This window comes from Vanessa tameamea, chromosome Z, assembly GCF_037043105.1.
Source record: "Vanessa tameamea isolate UH-Manoa-2023 chromosome Z, ilVanTame1 primary haplotype, whole genome shotgun sequence".
Lineage (NCBI taxonomy): Eukaryota > Metazoa > Arthropoda > Insecta > Lepidoptera > Nymphalidae > Vanessa > Vanessa tameamea.
This window is the reverse complement of record NC_087341.1, coordinates 8,507,073-8,528,139: the sequence shown is the minus strand read 5'-3', so window position 1 is coordinate 8,528,139 and position 21,067 is coordinate 8,507,073. Positions and strand designations below refer to the sequence as shown.

Below are 21,067 nucleotides of genomic sequence, written 5' to 3'. Positions count from 1 at the left end.
TGTTGCGCTTATATACTATAACAAATACGTAAAAACTTACTGTCAGAGATAGATCTGTCTTTTATAGATTACTTTTCAATAAACATTTTTACATTTAAAAAGGCTAGGAATAACGACAATTGTAGTTTAATTTAATTATCGTACAAAATAAATGTCATATTATTTTTAAATGATTTGTGTATATATATATCGCCTTTTAGACTTTGCAATTCGTAGCAGCTGTTTTAGAAAATATTACGAGATATTTAAATAAACGCGTGAGAAATACGCGGCGTATTACCAAATCTTGTGTTTATATTGCATTAAAATATTTTATAAACTCAATGTAGTAATGGATATTATTTTCACAAAGATCATGTTGAACGTATTTGACAAATATTTTTACAAGAAATCTTTTAAAATATACATTAACAAACATTTTTATTTAATATATAACCGTAAAATTATGCAAACGTGAAAATCAACAAAGACAATACCAAAGCAATATTTATTTATGATTTAAAACGTGTGCTCGGAACCTTCAATGTGTGGGATAATTACATAAAACATAATTTGCTTTAAAATTTAATTTTAACGCTTTAATTTTATTAAAGTTTCATAAATTTTATTAAAATGATAAAATACTGTTTTATCGTCCAATTTATAATGAATAATTTATTCAAAAATACATTTCAATAACATTTCAATAATTCAATAACATATACATATAATGAGGTACGGCTTTATAGTACTCGAGTGACGAGATTATTATTATTTTGACCACAACTATACGAATCGGTTTGCCTACTCAATGAATGAGACACGTAATTTTGTTTAGAAAGTATTGTAGAATCCTTAACTTTAACTAGTTGCGACATGACATATAACTAGGGAATTGACCTCTCATAATGTTCTCTATTGACTGGTAATAAGGTCTTTGGACACAAAGAACTGCGTATTATGAGTCTTGAGTTGTGTAAGCGCTTTTACGTATATCTTAACTCTTCGATTCGACAATTAAAGGTTTCTTAGGAAGAAATCGTACGCAGTACTTCTATTTCAAGTACCGTATTACGTAAATATATTGATTTAATTGGGCATTTCAAAGTCTAGTTCAGCTTATAGCGTAATAGCTACTTATATTTTTATTCAAAATAAAATAATGTAATCGCTGACGCGAGTAATACTGGATTTAAATGATTGACTATTCTTCAAAACATTTTAAAATACGAGTAATTGCGTTAATACTATTACACTGTTTTTTTTATAATTTTGTAGTTTGTATTTGTAATATAGTCTAATAGTATTTTATGCTTCCATTCGATAATAACTGATGATATTGCATAATGTAATAACGCATTTATACATATATTATATTTAAAAGAATAATATAGTATAATATAAATTTGCATCACACTAATAATGGTTTCTCTCGTAAATTTCGCGCGAAGTAAATAATTTGCTTACTGTCTTCTACATAAAATCTCGTGAAACATGTTATGTGTTCTGCTTAATAATAAAAATATATTTTTATTTTAATGATTACAAATCAATACGCATCAAATTCCTCCTTATTCGATTGTTTTTATAATAATAGAAAGCGGTTCAAGGTTTCGAGGTGTGTCTTAGTATTTTATCTGAATTAGGAATCACATGACTGAGCGCGGGTGGTCACCATTAAAATATTTAAAGATACCGTTACGCATATTTTTACAATATAATTAATGAAAGCTTACATAACACGGCGCCTGGTATTATGTTATTTGAGCCGATGAAATTTTTATAGCGTATTATGTTTTAACTTAATTCTATTGTGTAAGTCGAATATCACGGTTCTCTTATTTAGAAATTATTTCAACATAAAAGGGAAAGTTAAACGAAAACGATTATATGCAAGATCTTATCCCGAAAACTTCCCAAGTTTAGTCTTATGATATTATATTTGAAGATTGAAGTTTAAACTTATGATTACGTTCACGGCGGACAAATTCAATGAGGGCTAGACAACTGCGCAGGATATATTAAAAGTGCGCAACTGCATGCTATGTCTGTTCGCTCTCAGTACCTGATCGAACGGCGATCCGCTAGGACTTAAGGTTACTCGATAGAGAGTTAAGGTTGGGGATGAAGGATACACGCTATAAGTGGGAAGGGCGTGTAAGCACTATTACCTTCCAAACACCGATATTTTTTACCAAACCATGATTTCTTGATCTGCTAAGTTCTTTAACTAGTTACTAAACAGTTCAAGGTAGTTTTTACATAGTATATACCTACATTCCATTAGCGATAGAATAACAGTGATCACTATGTTTGTACCTTACGTAATATTTCAAATATTTGTACAGTGAGAGCGTCAAATGTGAACCGTTTTTTATTGATATTGGATCGTCATATTACAGTGTTGAATTAAATTAAAAGTTTAGTCTAGTGCTGAATACCTATTACATCTTAGTGAACATAAAGTGACAATGATAGAACTTGTTTTTTTTTATATGATTTTCTATTTGCTGAAGAAGTCATCGAAACTAAATTGGAATAAATTAATAAACAAAAGAGGCAATTATATTTATAAAATATGATTGAAAGTACAAAACATACCATTTTTAATAGAGTCAATCAATGAAACAGGTAGTGGTTTGAACTACAGTTACTACGATTATTCATATTTTTTTAACGTACACATATATAATAATGTTTCTTATAATTTTATTTATAATATATAAATAATATGAGCATTTTTTTTTTTCATTTGTTTAGGATCTTTATACTCAACGTCTCTTTTCGTATCTACTTTTGATGTTATATATTTCACCATAATTTGATATAAACTCTATTATATATTCTAAAAGACTCAAAATTCAAATACTTTATTCAACATAAAAGCATTATACTTTCTTCCGGTTCAGAAATAAACATCTCAAACATAAGAAGAGCCGGCCAAAGAAACTCAGTCGGTTTTTTTTTGTTTAATATAAATAGTTTATCTTTGTAACAAGATTGTTACAAAATCAGATTATTTATTTTTGAAAAAGCCTGGAGGCGATCTTTTTATTCCCAGCGCGTGCTATGATATATAGTCGTTAATTTTATAACGTTTAACACACGAACATTTCTTGACGGTTTTTTTTAACCTAACAATAGAAAAACAATTGAACATCGTCCTTGAAAAGATTAACTAACCCTGTATAGTCGGGTAATAGGAGCAAAAAAATGTGTAAAAATAGAGCAAGCATTACAATTTCTCGAACATTCGTTTATGTTTTAACGAACATAAATAACATTACCAATTATATGTTGAGGAGTGTCGGCCAATATTTTTATTTCCTTACATTTATTTAATTGAGAGAGAGAAAATTTCCAAGTTAAAAATAGCATGAATACCTCTTCTGCATCACAAAAATCGTATTTATAACTGCTGCGGCTGCTTAACCACAAAGTAAAATATAGCTGTCAATTCCAAAACTATTCTATAACCAGCGTTCCAAATAAGTTTCTATAATGTCGTCGTTCGTCGTTACAAATAAATTATATATGTATGATTTTATTAGTATAATTTTATATTTATGTAGAGATAAGCGCCATCGTGAGTGAAGAATTCTATATCCTATTAACTAACTGAATAGTCAAATGATTGTATAATTTGCGTGCATAATTAACGTTCATCATTATATTCATTATTATCATCATTATCATCATGTACATATCTATGTTGTTTACAACGATGTCTACACTTCATCAAACTATAAACAGATATTTCTAGTGATTATTTTACGGAATACTTTTATAACCAGTGCACTTTTTCATATAACATTTATTTAAATTGCTTTAATTTAAGAAGTTTAATTCCAATATCAATAGCGGAAATTTCTAAATTTAACATTTTATGTGAGTTAAGTCTGTGTCTTTTTATAAAGATAATATGTATCCCCGCAGACTTCCATAGCGCTCTTGTTGTTTGATCTCTACTTGTCTTACGATTTTACATTAATACATATTTTAATGAGTCTTTAATGAGACACGAAACTTTCAGTGATAGCCTGGAGCTAGGAAGTGGACAGAAGAAAAAGGAACCCGTGCCGTGCCGAATCCGACCTCACTGTAGTTATTTCGAATAGCAAGTGTGGTATATTATAGAGACAACCAGTTTTTGCTCTTTAATACCCAGCGCAGTTAATTAGTGCTTAAGATTAGCCGCCGTGGACGAAATAAGATAAAGAAGACACTCTTCAAAAATAATAAACAAATACTTATTCGATCAAAGTAATCTGCATGTGTCAACAATCTGTTGACAACACAGGACAGCCGGTTTGAAAGAAAAACATAACTACTTATTATTTAAAATATTTTCCAAAATAATTACCTACTTGGTCACGAACAATCCTTCCGACGATGTTTAAGATTTAGAATGATCGTTATCCATAGATTTTAGCGGACTGCTATCCTATAGGAGTTTTGAAACTTCGAGGTTAACAGTTCCTTCAATGCCTGCAACGCATCAGCAACTCCCCCTAAGTTATAGTGTCCATGTCCTACTTACCATCGGGTGAACCGTTTGCTCACTTTTGCAATAAATAAAATAAAGAAATTGTAGTAATTTGTATTTACAAAAAAAATTTGTATGGTATAAATAAATGTATGATATTAAAATGTAAAGAATCGAAACAGTACAGTAGTTTGAATGCATGCTTCTTAACCGATGATTGCGGGTATAAATCCAGAAAAGCTTGATTTGTGCAATGATTTGTATTTTTAACATATCTTTGCTTGGTGGTGAAGGAAAATATCGCGAAGAAATCTGCATTTGTCTTACTTCAATAAAAATGCATAAATTCCATTGCATAAACGAACCTGCATTGGAGCAGCGTGGTCGAATAAGCTTCAAACCTTATAAAGGGAGAGGAAGTCTTAAAGAACTGTGGGACATTTAGGGGGTTGTAATTTTTTTTTGTGTTATTTCTCAACTTATTTAGATGATTGCTGTATATTCTAGCTACACAAAACCTATTCTAACAATACTATTTAAAACTTAAAATACTTCAGCATAATTATAATATCTTTGTTTAGGCGAATTGGCATTATTATTAATTTTTAACATTACCAACTCTACAGAGTCATAAGATATACTGGTACGACTTCCTTTCCATACTAAATTAAAAAAGTTTCTGTTTACGTAAACACAAACTGTCACCGAGTATATAATCATTATCGTTACATAGTATAAAACAATGTCGCTTACTGCTGTCTGTCTGTGAATGATTGGATCTTTAAAATTACAGAACGAATTTCGATGCGGTTTTTTTTTAATAGATAGAGTGATTCAAGAAGAAGGTTTATATGTATAATACATGCAAAATATAGTAGAGAGACACTGATAATTTTAGGAGATTTCTAATGTGATGTCGTAAATAAACACATATTTTTGGGACTGACTGAACCCACGATCAATCCAAGATCAAAATAATGTACTACAGTATTATACGCCTTAAAAAGGTCTACAAAAAAGTCTGCGATGATATATCTCTTAGGGGTAACCCACAATAACCATTTAAAACGCAGGGACATAGTGGCCTGTATTGTCTAATGACTCAAATACTATGAACGTTATATAATATACTATAGTATATTTAGTATGAGCAGTGCACCCGTGCGAAACCGGGGCGAGTCGCTAGTAACAATATATATAATCATACTTAAAACCTACAAAAAACAACGTTTTGACTGTTCTAAAAATCTTCTAGGTAAGTGTTATAATGATTTTGAAGTGTATCATCACATACGTGTTAGCGTGATAATTCTATTGTTACGGATTGTGGCACTGCTTTGCTGTCTAACAATGCCTTCACAATTTTCCGTAATTGCACTGCATATAATTTCCGTGTTTTGCTTAACATCGAGATGATGTATGTCTGTCTGAACTGTCAGATGTCCGATAAACGTATTTCATATTACAATATACATACATGGTATCGAAAGTAAATCAGCGCAAGTAGAAAAGGTCAACACGTACGGAAAGATATGTTTGCATTTGATTTATCTCGTAATCAAAAAAAAAACGTATTGAATTAGTTAGGCAATTGAGAATTTCCAAAACCCTTCGACATTTTTTTAATTCTTTTTGCCGTTATTTTTGAATTTTCCGTTTTAATTAGCGTTATTTTCTTATTTAAAAGTTAAGTTCATATTACACAACATATTTTTTGCATATCAACATTCTTCGTGTATAATTAGGCAAATACTCATTTTATGAATATTTATTTATAATATCATTAATAAAGTCGTGGAACCGAAACGCGATACGAAATGAGTTCTTATAGAATAACGCTGTTATTTTAATAGACTCGTAACAAAAACTGGCCTGTCACTCGCCGGCTCATAAACTATCTTTAAACAAAGGATTTAAAGTATTACTACGAATTCCATTGATAATGGAACATTGATGTGCAGTCATTACGTCGAAAAATATTACAAAACATATACGCAGCATGGGAACCGAGAAGACTGCTTTATAGATAATGTGACCAAGACTTCCTGTGAGCTTTCTCTGCCATCTTGAAAAAGTATAAACATTGTTTCTTTGGGATATCACAATTATACGTCATGATATGAAATTTTCACCTTCCACCTTTGACCGTTGTTGAGATGTTACGTGAATATAGGAATGTAACTAATGACTGGATTAATTATAGCTCAGTCATTATTTACCTTTACAATAGCAAGTTAAACATAAGTCTGTTTAACAAAAAATTCTTACGTTTAATTACATCTTTATATTTGTCGAATTGCGACCCACGGAAAAGATTATAATATGCCCAATGAATGATTGTAATTGACTTTAAACGCTACTTTTATTTAATCTGTGAAAACCATTTCGGGCAATAATTAACGGTCGGATATCTTTCATTGAACATCCGATGAATGCGAGAGAAATAAGACAAGATGATTGCACAAAATTATTGACTTTAAACCGGTTATTACAAACTACAACGAAAATAAATATTTTTAATTTCAACAAAATTATCGAAACTTTAAATAAATGGATGTTTGTGTTTATTTTAGATTAATAGACTTCGACACCGTGAGACGGATCATCATGGATGTTGGCACATATATAAAAAATGGTACAAGGCACAAGGGACATAACATCTTAGCTCCCAAGGTTGTTGGCGCATTGGCAAAGTAATAATGGTTAATATTTCTTACAGCGCCATTGTCTATGGGCGGTAGTCACATCATAACATCAGGTGGCCCATTCGACCGCCAACCTATGACAAAAAAAAATAATTAAAAAATGACCTCTATATGACACTAAATCACTTTCATATCTACGCCACTCGGTTGTTCGGATCGCATTTACTAATAGTAATATAAACACAATGAGTACTGGCTTCTTCTTTCGAATGTAAAAATGTTAATGCCAAGCAGAGATAAATCTATGAATAACTGTACACCTGCTTTACAGAGGTAATTTTATTAAACAACATTTTAACTTATTCAACTTTATCTTTTTGCATGTTATTTGCAACTTGCCTGATTTAAATCATTTAAATTATATATTAAAAGAAAAAAAAAAAAAAAACAAGTTTTATCAATATTAATTTAGTGCAAAATAGAGGTTAGTGGCGAACTAATAATATATAGATACGATATACAATAAGAGTCACTGTTCCAAAAAAAAAATATTTGTATTAGCGGAGCGAGCAGAAATTTATTATGCGTCCACATCAGAGTCGTGAACTGTATCTTGAAATCTAGTCAACATATTCAAACGATCTGCTTACGTAAAGAAATGCACGTGATGGAATGGTCGTATGTGTAATGACGTTTTGTTTACAAACATGCAAACACTCACAATCACTGGCACAAATCTTGTAACAAGATTCCGTGTAGACGATCAATCGAAGCTTATGAAATACATACAAAACACATTCGGGTCGCATTATATAAAAGACGGGATTATACATTAACGACATAATTAATCTGCCAATAATAATGTAAGCATGAAATAAATTCGATGTGACGCATTCCACAATTTTTATTATTATAATATGCAGCATTTTATTAATCGCTAAATTAAAACCCGGCTTCGCTGCGGTAAAATAAATAAAACTAAACAAATGTACACACTTTCTGTTCGCATGTCATTAAATTTCATGGATTTAATATCGAAATATCTATGATCATACGGATTTATATTAAAAAATCATTATTTTTTACCGATCAAAATCAGGCAAGCACCACTGAATTTTCATGTGATCAATTTCTGTTTATAATTCATCTCGTGCCCGGCGATGAAGAAAAACATCGTGAGGAAATTGTATGTGTCTAATTTCAACGAAATTATGCCACATGTGTATCCATCAACCCGCATTGGAGTAGCGTAGTGGAATATGCTACAAATCCTTCTCCTCGAAGGGAGAGGAGGCCTTAGCCTAGCAGTGGGAAATTTACAAGCTTTTAATGTAAATGTGTTAATGTGATATTTAACAAATTATTTGTTAACAATGTATGTTTTCTACATTACAGTGTAAATAAAAAAGCTGTTTTATCCATAAAAATGAATTACAAGTTATTTTTGTAAACACTACATAAACAAGCAGATTACCTTCTTTAGAATGTATTGATAATACTTTTGAGAAAATAAGGAATGAAAACCAAGCTAAATATTAAACTAATATTAAAAAGCACAATATTAAGCTTCAAACTTCATGTTATTTCTACAAAACTACTTCAATAACCGAATATTTACTTATTCAATTATAAAGTTTAAGTCATTGATTAGTGATGACAACAATGATTATATTACGAATATATATATATTTTTCAAAATCACCAATCAACATTGAAACGCGACACCGAAATTGACATACAGCGCCGAGCGCTCTCAAAGGGAGGATGTATCACTCGTCGTCGCGTGCCACACTCGCACTACTTCATAGCTACGAGTATTTTGTACGTAAACTGCCTCTCGGTACAAGTACATCGCGGCTACTTATATAATGACAAAAAAATATATTCAAACACTACTCAAAAACCCATACAACACAACAATATTTTACTCCTTACGTAATGACTACTTCACGAAAGTATAAACATAACCATTAATACAAAAATAGTGACGAAAAGTTAAGTTAAAAAAAAAATCGTCGAAATAATGTGACATCTTAAAGCGTGATCCGGGTCTCGAACTATAACATTTACGAAGAAAGTTGATTGCGCAACGACGGCACTGTATGAATGAGGATCATTTGCAGCCGTTGTATTGCACATAGTATTGTTTTGTATCTCTATCCAACTAATTACTATGTTTTAAGTTTAATAGTAAAATAGAGTAGCAGCTTGTAAATATCTCACTGCTGAGCTAAGGTCTTCCCACCTTAAGACAACCTACTGCTCAAATAATAGTTGGTGAATATTCTTGGAGAAGATTTTCATCTGACATAATATGCCGCTTTTCTCGCGATTTTTGCCGTAACCTACAAGCACAAGATGAATAATAAACAATGATTTAGCTTAAGAAAATTCAGCTTGCCCGGGTTGGAACCCGCAATATATGTATATGTATTTTAAGTAATTATTCTTTTACGATGATTGATATTCTTTTAAGATTCCAATAAACGTGTCGTTATTCTGTATAATATTATTATTGTTTGTATTGTTGCCTGAGACTGAAGAACAATTGTTTTTCAGATTGGATTTTTAATGCATCTACTTATATTGAACTTAAACTGTATCGAAAAACAGGACAGAAATTAAGTTTTTTTTTTATTACAACTGTAAACATTATAAACAATTTAGATTGACCTACTTCTTTTAACATGTATCTTTACATACATATCTTTCTTTCTATCTATACTTTCATTTTATATACATATATCTTAAGCCAGATAAAATTTAAAATATTTATTATTTCACTTAACAAAAGTTTTTGTTTAAAAATGTTTTTATTACAATCGGAAAACTGTCTTGCAAATGGGTCAACCGAATGCTATTCTAAGAATACCATTCAATTGACATAAACCATGTATTAAGTAATCTATGAATCGTCTATCACAGACTCTAAGATGTCCCTGTAATTATATTGACTCAGTCACCCAGTAAATACAAAGTATTGTAGAACAAATTACAACCACGATTCGGTTATACCGAACGGCGTAAGTTTCGCTAACTACAATATTATTTTTAATTCTTATTAATTGTTGAATTTAACGAAGTTCACGAATGACTTATTTTGTTCATGCCTTCGATGTGTAAGCCATTTAACTCTTTCATTTATTTAAGTAGGTATTGCTTTCATAATAAAACTCACTTATGAATGATGACTTAAATAGTTTTCGTGTATGATATTTAAATCTCTTCCTTGATTGCATATGATTAATGATATGATAATTCAGGTCACGTGAATAACAGCTGACTAAATTTAAATTGCTGGTAATGTTGTTTTATGTTTTTTAGAATATTATTTTATCATTATATTTTATATACTCGTATGAAGTAAATATTTAATTATATTTAAATTTTATCGTCTTAATTAATATAATAATTAAAATATTAATACAAGTGCTGTTTTGACCATGAAAATAGTACAGACATCATTTTATAATAACAAGTCAGTTCATATGCTAATATAACTTTAATATATGGATATCCAAATAAGGAAGATCTCAAATTATTAAAATTAAACAATGGCTATGTATTTATTACACCATTACCTACATAAATTTATAAAGTTACGTTTTTATTTAAAGGTATATAATATATTTTTTATTAAAGAATTAATTTTGATGAATAGTATGTTGTATTAAATATAAAATGTGTTACTTTGATATTGCGCTGTGAGAGATAAGACTACGTACGTACATAGTAATAAACGATATAAATAAGAAACGAACTTTTGGCAAATTGTGATGTCAAAGCTTTCAATTGATAAACGGTTTCGGTAGGATAAGCAAAACCAATATTTTAATTATGAGCTGGTAAATATATTTTTATTAAATATCCATAGACGTCGAAAAAGTTTATAGTTGTATCTATATAATTTTCTTTTTATCTACATTATTCTCAGAGCAATCATTATCACCATCGCTGTTACTTTTATAATAAAAATAGAACGTCGATTTATATAGGCGCCTAAAGTATTCTAGAGACTACTGATAAAACAAAACTAATAATTCAACTTTTCTCAAAATGAACTGACAGTATAAAACAAAAAAAAAATTATATAAAAAATAATAATGTGTGCAAGGTATTGTTTTTGCAAACCGTACTTTTCAAATGTCAGTTGACAGGTCGAGGTCATTGGCATTCTTATTTTTATTTAGATCGCATAGTAGTAGTACTTACGTAACATTTTCCCGCCAACCAAAACTAAATTACGTCAACATTTACATTGTTATCAAATAAAAAGAATATTTCTGGCCATTAAAAATACGCACAACTTAAAACAAGGCCGTAATTTGAGTTATTTGCGTTCATTATGTCATAACTCCAGGCACGTAAAAATATCTTATGGTTATATAAGTCGCAGAAACAAATTAAAAGAAAGATGATTGTTCAACAAAAATAATGGTATTTAAACTGTATTCTGTTTTTAGGGTTCCGTAGCCAAATAGCAAAAAAGGAGCCCTTATAGATTCATCATGTCTGTCTGTCTGTCCGTCCGTATCTCAGATCCACTTTTTTCCGATACCATAAGAACTATACTGCTAAAACTTAATAAATAGATGTATTATGTGAGCCGCATTAATATTTTCACACAAGACTAGAAAAAAAAAAATTTGGGGGTCCCCATACTTAGAACTGAAACTCAAAAAAATGTTTTTCATCAAACCCATACATACATGTGTTTCTGGATAGGTCTTCAAAAATGATCTTGAGGTTTCTAATATAATATTTTTCTAAGCTAAATAGTTTGCGCGAGAGATACTTCAAAAGTGGTAAATGTGAGTCCCTCTATACCTTCTAAAATAAGAGAATGATAAAACTAAAAAAAATATATGATGTGTATTACCATGCAAACTTCCACCGAAAATAGGTTTGAACGAGATGTGGTAAGTAGTTTTTTTTTTAATACGTCATAAATCTTAAACCCCAATTTACCTTTCATCCAATCAACTCAAATATTAAAATAAAAAATTGTATTTTATAAACATAAACCATATTACTTGCTGCTACGGAACCCTTCATGGGCCAGTCCGACTCGCACTTGGCCGCTTTTTTTAACATATGAATTAATTAAATCATATTATATAAACGTCCGGTACTTTCTAGCTGATACTTTAAAACAAAGGTCAAATAAACTATTTAAAATTAAATCATCGTCACATAGAGTTTTTATAAGCGAGTAATAATCAATTAGTTAGTGTTTTTATTTTAATTATTAACAGATAGTTAAGAAAAAATAATAATTTTACCCCATACGTAGTATAGCTTTACGGTCTCAACGATAATTTATGTATTATCATTATTATAAGGAGAGCGTGAATTTCGTGACTTTGTATTTATGCGGAAAATAAACTGAGAAACCATAGCACCTATTTAAAATCTAAATGAAAATCATATACTATATCCATGTAGGTTTCTCTTTTGAATCGTAATTTAAAAAAAAAAAATTAAGTTAAGCTTCTATCCGTTCGGAATATAGATTCTACCAAGAAGAACCGGAAGGAAATTAAATAGTTACTCTTTTCCAACATTAAAAATATAGTTGTTTTGTTTAAAATAATCTTTTACCATTTGAAAGGCTCATTATTCCAAGTGCATAGCCTATAACGTAAGCCTCTGTAAAAGTTATCCATCCGATAACTCCTACAAAGGCAAGCAATTTACAACAGCTCTTAAAACTTATCAACCTGAAACCTATTATAAAAATGACTTCCCTTTTGGTAAACTTCGGTATGGATTGGTATGAATTATTATTAGAACATTATAGAACCTGATTAGAAAATATAAAAACAACTAACAGTCTCCATCAAAATATTTATTAGTTTTTATTATCTACCACGAAATACAGTCACTGCTGTTTATTTAATATCGATCAAAAACGCTAGAGTTTAGTCACACTATATTATAAAAATTAAAAAAAAACTTCCCCATGCGACTAAGGACTGCGTCTAGTGCGTGTATGTTAGAACAAAACTAAAATTATATATTTAAAAAAAAAAACAACTATTTTATAGCTTGCCTGCAATACGCGTGCTTTTGCATATTATAAGAGATGAGAGATGAAAGAGAGCTTTCTAAGTAAAATATATATTTTACAACTTCGAAGAGCTTATCCTATAAGTGCATAGCGGAAAGAAAAAAATAACACAGAGATGGTTTCGCTTCACCTAGAAAATGAATTTGTAAACTGATGAAAGTTATCCCTATGTGGTGAATAAGGCACATGGCAACAATACTCATTACTCATGCAATTTATACATTCTGGGTGTCAGATTGGAACATATACGTGTATAGCCGCAGTTTCCTTGTAGATGCTATGTCGAGTGGAAATAATATTTGTGTTACTTCATTTTTCTCCACAGATAACGCAAGCAAATTATCCCCTATACCAAATATCACATAAACAATTTTTTTCTTTCAAAATGGTGCTATCAAGCCTGGTCATTGTACATTTATTAATTGTTTTGTAACTGAATGTGTATACTCATACCAACTTCCATAGAGGATATATTATTGTATATAATAACTACCTTTTTAATTATTACAATGTTTGGTTTATTATCTATGTTTAACTATACAGGAACAATAGATACTTATATCGTTGTAAAATATTATATTTGTACTATTTATTTTTTAGTCTTTTTAACCATTTTTTTTTAATTTAATCTAGGTAGGCCCATAACCATATGATCTACCTGACGGTAAGTATTAATTTCTACCTAGACAATGGTGGTGTAAGAAATATTAATCATCCCTTACATGCTCTTGCCAAACTTGGAAACTATGATGTACTTCATGCCTGTAATTACAGTGGCTCACTCATGCCTCTATTAAGAATTGCAGTTATAATAACTTTATTAAATAACTTGGTTAAGGGGAGAGAGTGTGATCTTTCTCTATTACCAGCTGATGTTGTACGATGTCTTAGCCCTTTAGCACAGTACGGGCGAATAAATTGTTTGGCCACTATTCATATATTAACATAAAAAAGCACAGAATCCTTACTTTACCTGAACGATATCGGGACGAACAGCTAATAAGTTCTTAGGGTTGATTATTAATTTCCAAATTTTTGTCAGTGGTCCAAAACCTTCTTATGACATTTCGACCAAAAAAAAAAACACGCAACATAATAACAAAACACAATCTTCAATCAATTCCAATAGCAATCAATTACATGTTAAGTAATCAATGATGATCCGGTAATTATATTGCATAAGAGGAGTAATTTGAACGATGACAATTATCGATAACGAATAAAAATAGCTATAGCGAATAAACTAATGCATAATCTATTCGCCATGGCCATTGAGGACTTTCCTAAGATACAATCTATGTAATATCTGATGAATGAATCAAACCGTATGGTAATTTAATTGGATAAACAATTTTATCTAATAACTCGTAATAAAATTTATACTCTTATAATTATTTTTTTACGTTATCAATTAATAAATTTAATACGATATTACGAAAAACAATAGGAAATAAGGCAGTTTATGGTGTAAAAAAATAGTCTCGCACATAATACCTATTTAAATTGAGGATAAAGAAACTTATAATTCGTTGATTTTCACACAAGATATATAAATTTTATTATTTATCGGTATAGATAGCTGCCGATGGTTATTTTTCAAATTTGTCTACGTGCGCGGTAGAATGTACATTCCGCAAGTGACTTAACTATCGTAGGGCCAGTTGGTGCGGGCACCAGGGCCCCTGAGCTCAGAGGGCTCTCTAACCTAAGCTTTGAAAAGAGCGAGTCAGCCAACACGCTAGCTTCTGAAACTAGAGAACCTCGACCCTGCTCACAATTTTTTTTCCTATCTATAATTTTGAAGGGCAATATAAGTTAAAGAGGGCAGGAAAGAAGGGATGAGAGCCCGATTCTTTTCCTATGCCCCCGGTGCATACCTTGCCCACCGAGCTACGCCACTGATTCCGCATGGATAGCTTTTTATTTGTCATGTAAAACGAGGATTATAGATCCTTGTAATAGGCGTAAAACACTACTTGACTACAAAAAACTACTACTTCTACTACTACTAAATTATATTTTGCATTCAATATTCATTTTTTTAATTAATTCATTATTTTATTTTATTTAAATTATTTTTTCAAATATTTTTAATTAATAATAAGCACTATATAAAATTGTATGTTTAAGAATATTTAAAACTAAATTTTATGGGTCAAATATGCGAAGAAGTTAACTGTTTTCAAATAACCGTGCCAAGGTCCGATTTTAAATTTATAAACTTGTAAATCTGTTGATAACAATTTCGAACTGTAAAATCCATTAAATAATAATTTATGCTCAATAACATAAAGTACTGTATAGCAGAGAAATAGATAACAGTAGTAATATGAGCTAAGGTTTTATGTATGAGAGCTTTGTAATTAAACCTTTAATACTAATAATTACTTAGAAATTATTCTAACGATAAACGAAAGTTATGTATTGTCTTTGATGTAAGTGAGCCAATGTTACTATGGTGCATTGATTATGAAATTAATGATTAACAGTGCCGGTGTCTATGGGTATCGAGTATGGGTATATTTATCATTAAGAGAGGTTTACCATTTCCGCGCTTCCTCTAAGCATAACCTCCCGATTATGCGCAATTTCGTACTTAGTTAGTTTCGTAGATCTCGTGAAGAATAAGTCAGTTATATTTAGCTGTGTAATTATAAAAATATATATAAATTGATATTAGCAATATAATCATTATAATAGTTGTATGCACCTGGAAGGATTTTTAAATCGCCACATCCGGAATTAAATGCAATCTTATAGTAAAAAAATATTTCTGTAAAGATCTGTTACACGAAATACAGATGTTTTATTATTGATAATATTCTACAAAAGTATTTGCATGTTACATAATATGTTTTAATGTTCACCAAGACTTTTTAACGACACAAATAAGTTGGTTATCCATATACAGATTGTTATGGAAATGAGCTTTATGAGTGACCCAAATGGAAATATTTCTTAACAAACGTCTTTTGAGCATCGTCGAATAAATATTCTGAAAGGCATATTTCGAGTATGAGTATTGTCGATTTTTAAAAAATGGATTTAATTGCGATTTATTATTGTAAAGTAACAGACGTAAAGTCCCCAGTAGTGTAGCAAGTTTAGAGATTATCCACCACGCTGCTCCAATGAGGGTTAGAGGATACACACAATGTATTGATAATAGATACAAGCAAAATTCTTCACGATATTTCCCTTCACCTCCGAACATGAGATAAATTATAAACACAAATTAATTACATGGAAATTCAATGGTGCTTGCCTAGATTTAAACCTACAAATATCGGCTTAGACGAACTCGTTGCTATGACCTTAATATCGGCTCGATTTTGTACACATATTTATACATAGTACAATTTTTTATTTATAATTCAATAATCCATAAATAATCCTAGAATAGAATTTTCTACAAAACGTTTTTAAAAACTAAAATCGATTAAAACTTTTACAATACCATGATCGTCGGCAAAGTAAAGAGATTTATCAAAAAGCAAAATCAAAATATAAAGGATATTTCTAATTGGCACTTTTGAATCGTCATTTTACAAGGATAATTTACCAAAGTTACCATCAGAGTAAAGATTCTGTCGCGAAATCGGCAAAAAACAACTAATGTTGCTTAATGAAAAATAAACATATACAAATACATTTAAATTTATTTATTTAATTATTAAAAATTAAAAAGTTAATTTTTATTTATATTAATTTTCAATAATCAATACTTTAGGTTTAGTTATTAAATTATATTCAAGTCAAAAGGAACGTATAACATAGTTTTCTTTTCTAGATCACCGGTCACGTAACTATTAACATCCTGACAAAGACCGGACTTGCTTAACTACATGACACCGCTCTAAACAATGCTATAATAAAAATAAACCTGTGGCGGCCGTTCTGGGATCTTTGTATGAAACCAGGTCAGATGAGCTACACTGATTGTTTTCTATAAATGGTAAAAGGATTTTAAAAATATTTACGCATAAACGTATATTTAAAATAAACAATAACACATATATATATTGTTTTTTTTTTAGTTAACCAAATTTGATGAAAGTTGGTATGAAGCAAGCTTGAACCCCAAGGAAGGGCATTTGCTACTTTTTATACCTTAAACCTACGAACGCCCTTTCCCTAACACAAAGTCCCAAGCGAAAACTAGTATCTTATACAAGGGACAGAACATCTTTAGTTCCCAAGATTGGTGGCGCATAGTTGATGTAAGGAATGGTTAATATTTCTTACAGCGCCTTTGTCTATAGATATATATATATATATATATGTCATAGATATAAATTCGAATAAATTCTATAAATCTCGAAAACAAGAGATTATATGATTATTACGGACGCGGTAAAACATTTTAAAGTAAAATATTATATTTGTATCAACAATGTTTTAATTAACAAATCCGCATCGTTCAATACTGTATATTTAAAATTTATATTTATAAAATACAGAAGTTCGTATTTTGAAATACCACACAGTCCTGGAAATGACTCAGATATCTATGGAAATGATTATAGGATCCACTCAAACCATGGAATGATTGCTGTGTCTGGAGGAGTACAAGCCAACTGCAAAATATAACTGCATAATTAGACTTGTCTATAAACTTGACTTAATGGGTACATTATAGTATCATAATTGTTATTTACATTTAAAGTATGTGCTTATATCTATGATTTGCATTGCCTTAGATTCACTGGCACCGACTTCAAATATAACTGATTAGATATTGCAATGATTTAAGTACTTTGCAACAATTTACTTACTAAATAATAATAAATATATTTCAATAAATTTAGTTTTGTTTAGTTTTTTATATCATATTTTTAAGATATAAATACAAGCCAATATATTTAAAAAAGGACATTATTTAAATATTTAACAATACTTAATCGTTTAAAGTCTGCGTTCACAATAAATCAAAGAGATTAGCTTTGCTTCAATTTAAAAATATTTATATTAGTTCGAGAGGATTATAATATTATTTACAAACAAAACCGTCGCAGTCGTCTGCCAAGTTTACAATAAAACAAACTCCGAACGCACTGCCAAGCCTTTGTATATGAAATAGGAATGGTTGGAAAAAGAAGTGATGAGTCTTCAATTTACCAGATATTCATTCATTTTTAAGGTAGTATTTTCTCAAATTAAAAAAAGTTTAATTAATCTTAAAATTGGCTAATAAATATCGTAATATACATATAAAAATATTATTTATAAATTGAGCCGAATTGATAACCTCCTCCAATTAAAGTCGGATGATAAAATTAACATTGATAGAACTCATTTGCTTATCATATCCAAATGATAATGTAACAAGTGTATTATATTATTACAATAAACAGAACAAGTATATTATATAAAGGTTCTAAATGGATCTCGTCGGTCGTGTATAAAATTAACTTGCTTGAAAACATAAATATATTTTTAAATAAAAATGCCGTGCTTAAAAATTATAACGAATATTCCTAAATCAAATATCCCTAAAGATTTTTGGACTGAAATAATATCAGTTCTTGCTGAAGGTGTCAGAAAATCCCCTGATGTAAGTTCGCAAAATATCTTTGATAATTTTAATTAGTTATTTATATTTTCCATGCTATACATATTAAATGAGTTAACTTAAACATAACAAATTTGTACTGGGTCTAAGTTGATTGATTTAATTGGTAAAGGGTAGAAAACAATAAATAACAAGATAGTTTCGGTCAATAGACCTTAAAAAAATAGGAGTTACTCTTTGGAGCGAACATGGACCAGTGTCTAAAATACTCGAATCTGAGCATAGTTATGACGTGCTTAGTGGTCCTTGACAGTGAACAACATAATAAAAATAATCGTCGGATTGAATTCAGTATTAGACACACATTAATGCAGCGTGCAATAAACTAGAAGAGGAGGCCTTCGCCCAACTGTGAAGCTGTTTATAGTAACAGCCGAGTTTAATATTATTTTATTAAATATGACTTTAGGATTTTCTTTTTTATAGTAGATGGAACGTCAAAGCTGAGAATGCGTGGAGAAAAAATGTGACCACCTGTTGGCCACTTGTAAAGTAGTATGACGTTTGGCGAATGTCGAACGTAGCTCTCACCAAGATACTAAAGTTCTCTAAAATTAAGTTTTGTTAAATCGTAATAATTTAATAAATTGCAATCAAGAATCATCTTTACTTTTCTGCACATATACAGTTGGAACTCCTCAAAATGAGACCATAACCGATTTTTTATAAGCAACTATCGTCCCATAGTCACTGGGACAAAAATCGGCTTACGCTATTAATATATAAGATATAAGCTAACTCAATCTAACCAAGAGTTAGCCATTATTTTTTCGACACGGTCTCAGCTGTAAGCTGTAAATACGGTGTTTTTCTTGTCATATTAAAAATCTAAGTATTATTATTATTTTAAAAAACATACTTCAGTCTGAATGTAAAAATATTTATCTATTTCGCTTACTTTAAGTACCAATCTCTTTAAAAATATGTATCTCTAATAATATCATTATTCGAATGAATGATTATTATAATAATGATATTATTTATTAAATTTTAAACACTTACTTTTACTATTAATATAATAATATACGAGTAATACTCGTAAATACAGAACATTTACTCAATATTATTAACTTGTTTTACAGATGTTTCTTTGCGTTATACAAGATGATTGTGAATTGATAATAAATGGCAATTCTACCCTACCTGGTGTTATTGCTACTCTGGAATCGATTGGAAATTTAGGTTCAGAAGACAATAAACGAATTGTTAAACTTTTAACTGCGTTTATGGAAAAAGAACTCGGTGTGCCTCCTAACAGGTAAATCATTCTCTATTACAGGTTATAATTTATAAACATATAGCAAAACTCGTAATACCTGTGATGGATCCTTTTAAAAATTGTAACCGTTCTAAATTCAAAGTATAACAAAAGAAGAATAATTTGTTTTACAATTATTATTATACATAAATATTATATGAATATTCTATTTTTAAAAGAAACAAGAGAAAACGATAGCAGGCACTGAAAAACGTCTAATGCCACAATCGTGTACGAAAATCTGTCAATAGCTACTAGCATATTAAGTATATCTTTCTATTTACTTTTAACCGTCATTTGTTTATTTTTTATCTCGTTTTGTTCTTTTTGTTTCGTAATGACATTCACTTGGTAATGTTGTTTAAGTTTTTAGTCTAAAGTTTAACAATAGTTTTATATAGGGACACTATTTAATTATATGTATCGGTTTTCAGATTCTTCTTAACGTTCTACGATCTAGAAACTTATAATGTCGCAAAAGGAGGTATAACGATTGAAACATTACTGAAAAAAGAATAATATTTATACATATAACATATTTTGCACCCACATTTAAAAGTTATTAAAATATGATAAGCAAATTCAAACTTCATTTCATTTTATATATATTCTACTCCTGCAATAAACTCATAAGCAATGAGAAAAAACTGCGAAGTAAGCTATTTTTTTTTTTTTTACTTAATCTAATTAAACTAGTGCAAGGTATAAATATCAAGCAAATAAAGATATATTATGTTCAATAAAATTTAAAAAAGACCGCCGTACCATTTTTAAATGTAAATGTTAGTTAAATTTCTAGTAAGCTTTTGATTTCCGTCTCAATCAGCTTTACGCAACAATAAGGGTTATCGCCATAACCTTTCCTCACGATCAAGGAAATATAAAGAGCCATCCAAAAGGTAGTTTCCGAGTTCAAAGATGGTATAAAACAAATAAAGTATCATTGAACGACACGACATTCCATAAATCCTTTTCAAATTGGCGTATAAGGTACGATATAAAATTACAATTATTTTATGTGAGTAATTAATAAATACTGTCTCTTATCAAAGAATTT

General features: G+C 29.8%; 1 protein-coding gene across 1 annotated transcript; it reads left to right on the top strand.

Moving 5' to 3' along the window:
- The first annotated feature begins 18,535 nt into the window (after positions 1–18,535).
- Positions 18,536–20,597, top strand: LOC113404043 (MIF-like protein mif-2). Its single transcript, XM_026644781.2, has 3 exons — positions 18,536–18,734; positions 19,835–20,010; positions 20,445–20,597. Exons 1-3 carry the CDS (start codon positions 18,627–18,629, stop codon positions 20,527–20,529), a joined length of 369 nt encoding a protein of 122 aa, XP_026500566.1. The 5' UTR covers positions 18,536–18,626; the 3' UTR covers positions 20,530–20,597.
- Positions 20,598–21,067: the final 470 nt, after the last annotated feature.

Bases quoted from the DNA above. Each gene is read 5' to 3' on its own strand.
- LOC113404043 (XM_026644781.2), top strand. From the start codon at position 18,627: ATGCCGTGCTTAAAAATTATAACGAATATTCCTAAATCAAATATCCCT. The intron at 18,735-19,834 runs GTAAGTTCGCAA...CTTGTTTTACAG, and splicing joins GTGTCAGAAAATCCCCTGAT to ATGTTTCTTTGCGTTATACA. The intron at 20,011-20,444 runs GTAAATCATTCT...ATCGGTTTTCAG, and splicing joins CTCGGTGTGCCTCCTAACAG to ATTCTTCTTAACGTTCTACG.